At 66.8% G+C, this 3,894-nt stretch overlaps 1 protein-coding gene across 1 annotated transcript in view; it reads left to right on the top strand.

Annotated features, from left to right (window-relative positions):
- LRRC45 (leucine rich repeat containing 45) overlaps positions 1-3,894 on the top strand; it is a gene marked incomplete at its 5' end in the record, with an annotated part of 6,907 nt that continues 3,013 nt past the window's right edge. The window contains 10 exons of the mRNA XM_015559860.1: positions 1-139; positions 569-630; positions 1,018-1,088; positions 1,337-1,515; positions 1,692-1,820; positions 2,648-2,760; positions 2,996-3,054; positions 3,323-3,400; positions 3,664-3,799; positions 3,885-3,890. Of these exons, the coding sequence (XP_015415346.1) occupies positions 1-139; positions 569-630; positions 1,018-1,088; positions 1,337-1,515; positions 1,692-1,820; positions 2,648-2,760; positions 2,996-3,054; positions 3,323-3,400; positions 3,664-3,799; positions 3,885-3,890 (972 nt within the window). The remainder of the gene's footprint in view (positions 140-568; positions 631-1,017; positions 1,089-1,336; positions 1,516-1,691; positions 1,821-2,647; positions 2,761-2,995; positions 3,055-3,322; positions 3,401-3,663; positions 3,800-3,884; positions 3,891-3,894) is intronic.

Here is a 3,894-nt window from a genome sequence, read left to right on the forward strand (position 1 = left end):
CACGAGCTGCCGCGGGGCCGGCTGGACCTGGCCACGCAGAGCCTGACCCTGGACACCTGCCGGGCGCTGGGCGCGCTGCTGCCCAAGGAGGCCCAGCTGACGGAGTTGGTCCTGAGCGACTGCATGCTGAGCGAGGAAGGTGGGCGGCGGGCCGGGCAGCCTGAGCCCTGAGCCTCGGCGGCCTCCCTCTGACCCGCGCTCCATGGCCGCATGGGCCCGGCCCTCAGTCCCAATAGAGACTCCATCCCCACTGTCCCGGGAGGTTCCTCCTCTTGGGCCCTGGAGTTAGCAGGCAGCGAGGCCTCTTCTGAAAGCTTGGGGGCGAGGGCATTGTTCTTTGTAACCAAGAAGCCTTAGGAGAGTCCAGGGTGCTGGTGGGCACGGGCGTTGGCGGCCTGGCTGCATGCTGGGCAGAGGTCGTCGGTATTTCAAACGTGACACAGGCCTGAACCTGACCGGTGGGGGGCCGCCGGGACTGGCTTCCCTCCCAGGAGTCTCGGGAGGTGTCCCAAGATGGGGCCCAACCAGGGCCCCAGAGGCAGAGAGTGACTGCCCCGCCCCCTTACAGGGGCCACACTGCTGCTCCAGGGGCTGTGTGCCAACACCATCCTCCGGCTCCTGGATCTGAAGGTGAGGGACCTGCCGGGAGGGGGAGGAAGTGGGTGCCCCGGCGACATGGGGTCTGGGCCGTGGCCGGAGACTGAAAGAACTGTTGGCACCCAGCGTCACTGTGTCCTGGGGGTTCTGGGCGCACGCGTGTGTGTGTGTGCGTGCACGCATGTGTGCGTGCACATGTGTGTGCACGTGCACGTGTGTGTGTGTGTGTGTGCGCGTGCGTGTGTGTTCTGAGGGTGGGAGTGTGAGTTCCAAAGGGTCCCCATAAGCAAACCAAACGAACCGGCCCCAGGTGGCCCCCTGCGGGCAGGGAGCCGAGCCTGGCCTCCCCCACGGCCTGACCAGGGCCCTGTGGGTTGTGAACGGCCGGACAACGGGTCTGCCTCTTCCTGTCTGTCCCAGGGCAACAACCTTCAGGCCAAAGGGGCTGAGGCTCTGGGCAAACTCCTCCGACAGAACAAGTCCATTCAGAGGTAAGGTGCCGCCCGGCCCCCGCCCTCCTCCCCAGCCCCCCGTTTCTCTGCACCGGCTAGGGCTGGCCCCAGAGGACTGGGTTCTGCCCCTGAGGGTTCAGACCTTCCAGCCGGTTGCCCGTTTGCCGTCCATCTGCGGGGAGTCTCTGGCTCCAGACTTCCTGCCAGAGAAGCCCGGGCCTTCCTCCCCACCAACCCCGAGTCCCAGGGACCCCATGGGAGCAGGTGCTCCTCGACCCTTCCTGCAGCCTCACCCTGGAGTGGAACAACCTGGGTGCCTGGGAAGATGCCTTCGCCACCTTCTGCCGGGCGCTGGCGGGCAACCTCACCCTGCGGCAGCTGGACCTTCGCAACAACCAGATCAGCCACCAGGGCGCGGAGGAGCTGGCCCTGGCCCTGAAGGGCAACACCAGCCTCCAGCAGCTGGGTGAGGCCCGGCGGCTGGCCCCCTCGCCCTCCCGCCACTTCCCTTGTCCTGTCCCGGGAGCCGAGGGCTGGGGTCAGGAGGCCAGGGGAGTCACTCTGGACGCCTGCCTGTGGGTGATGCCCCAAAGGAAGCGTCCTGGCCAGGCCGCCTCCCCAGGTGACGAGGTTTCCTCCCAGACCTGCGCTGGAATAACATCGGCCTCCTGGGCGGCCGGGCCCTGGTGAGCTGTCTCCCCAGCAACAGAACCCTGTGGAGGCTGGAGCTGGCTGGGAACAACGTCCCCAGTGACGTCCTCAGAGCCGTGGGTACGGGCGCCCTGTTTGGAACTGTGGGACCATAAAGTGCCCGAGGCCCTGCCTCCGAGGGAGGGGGTGTCCCTAGATTGAAAACGGAACGAGAGCCGCTCCTGGAACCTGCTCATTTGGTTCTTAGATTCCCCCAAGGGCGGTCACCCATTCCACAGATGAGGAAGCGGAGGCAGTGTGGCCTCGGCCTTGCTTGCCCTGACGGCCGAGCTGCTGCCTCGGGGGGCATCTGCCCCCGCCACCCCTGAGTTCATGGCCGCCAGGTCCGAGCCACGGCCCCCATGGCCCTTTCCCGTCAACGATGCTGGCTCCTCGGCCCAGGCCCAGCAGAGTGCCCCGCCCTTCCCAGAGGCTCCTCGTCCTGCCAGCCTTCAAGGGCCCACACTCGTCTGGAACCCTGCACAGCTCTCCACCTTCTGCTGGGGCTGCCTGGCCCGTGTCACCTCTGGCTCCTTCATTCTGGGCCTGCCTCTGGGTCACCCCAGCTGTTGTCATTACTCCTGACACCAGGGCCACTTCTGGCTGGTCCCTCTCCAAATGCTGCCCAGGTCTTCCCAGAACCTAGGAGCTCACCACTTAAAAGTCACACCGTGGCCTTTGACCTCGGGGACGGAGGGCAAATGCCTCTCTCCGTGTGTGCCCCCCACCCCATGTCTGGTGCCCCCCACACCCACACTGAAGCCCTTCAGCCCCCAGTGCCCTGGGCATCTGCATGGTTGTGGGTGAGCCATTGCCACGCACAGGCCTGATCCTCGGGCTGCTGGCTTCTGAGCTCGGGCCGGACTGAGCAGCCAGCTCCTGGTGGGTAACTCAGCGCCTCCCCACAGAGCAAGCCATGGACCACAACCAGGACCGGGAGGCCACCGTCCGGGAGAACCGGGCCCGCACCCGTGTGCTCAGCAAGGAGGTGCGGCACCTGCGGGAAGAGAAGTCCAAGCAGGTGAGCACGGTGCCGCCTGACAGCCCCGGCCCGGCCTGGCTGCGTGATGGAAGGTCCCTCCTGGGCCCGGCCCGGCCCCGGCCACCGTCCCTTCCTCTGGGCCCTGGACCCTCTCTGAGTGGCCGACACCAGGCCCTGGCGCTGCTTCCCTGGTCTGACCCTCTGGCCGGGTGAGCAGGTCCCCTTCGTCCCACCGAGCCCGGCCCTGACGGGGCTCTGGCGTCTCTGTCCCCAGTTTCTGGACTTAATGCAGACCATCGATAAGCAGCGGGAGGAGATGGCCAAGAGCAGCCGGTGAGCTGGCTCCGCTGGGACGCCCGGGGATCGGTCCTGCCTCTGACCTGGGGGTGGCCTAGCCTGAGCCTCACCACCTGCTCACCAGTGAGGTCGTGGCGTGTGCTCCCATGACGTTGGCTCGAGGGTGCAGGCAGCATGGCACTCGCCAGCCCAGTGCCTGGGGTGTGGTGGGAGCAGGAGAAAGGGCGCTGCCCCAGGGTCCGGGGACGGGGGTGGGGGGTGGGGAACGACACTCTGGGTTCCTGACCCCTCTCTCTGCCCGAAGGGCGTCGGCAGTGCGCGTGGGACAGCTTCAGGAGGCCCTGGATGAGAGGCACTCCATCATCAACGCCCTCAAGGCCAAGTGAGTGGCGGGAGGGCAGGCGGTGGGAGGGAGACTCTGGAATGCTGTAGAGACAGGCCCACGGGACAGAGGAGGGGGTGCAGACACGGACCCAAGTTCCTGTGCATAAAGGTGGGAAACGGCTTGATGGTAACCCCGCAAGGCTTCTTGGAGGAGGTGAATAGGGCCTGGCGAAAGTGAGGACAGGACGGGAGGTTTTTGTAAGGCGAGGTGAGGCTGGGGCAGGGCTCACGGAGGGGGTGGTGGATTTGTCCCCCTTGCAGGCTGCAGATGACCGAGGCCGCCCTGGCGCTGTGGGAGCAGAAGGCCCAGGACCTGGGGGAGCTCCTGGCCGCGGCGGGGCAGGAGCAGCAGAGCCTGGCACAGAGGCTGGCCAAGGAGCCCCGGCTGGAGCAGCAGGTGGGGGGGCAGGGGCGGCGTAGACGATAGGCGGTTCGTGGTGGCAGGTGGCCAACCAGGATGCCCTTCCCCGTCTCACCCCTAGGAAGCTGCAG

Source organism: Myotis davidii, unplaced genomic scaffold, assembly GCF_000327345.1.
Source record: "Myotis davidii unplaced genomic scaffold, ASM32734v1 scaffold211, whole genome shotgun sequence".
Taxonomy (NCBI): Eukaryota; Metazoa; Chordata; class Mammalia; order Chiroptera; family Vespertilionidae; genus Myotis; species Myotis davidii.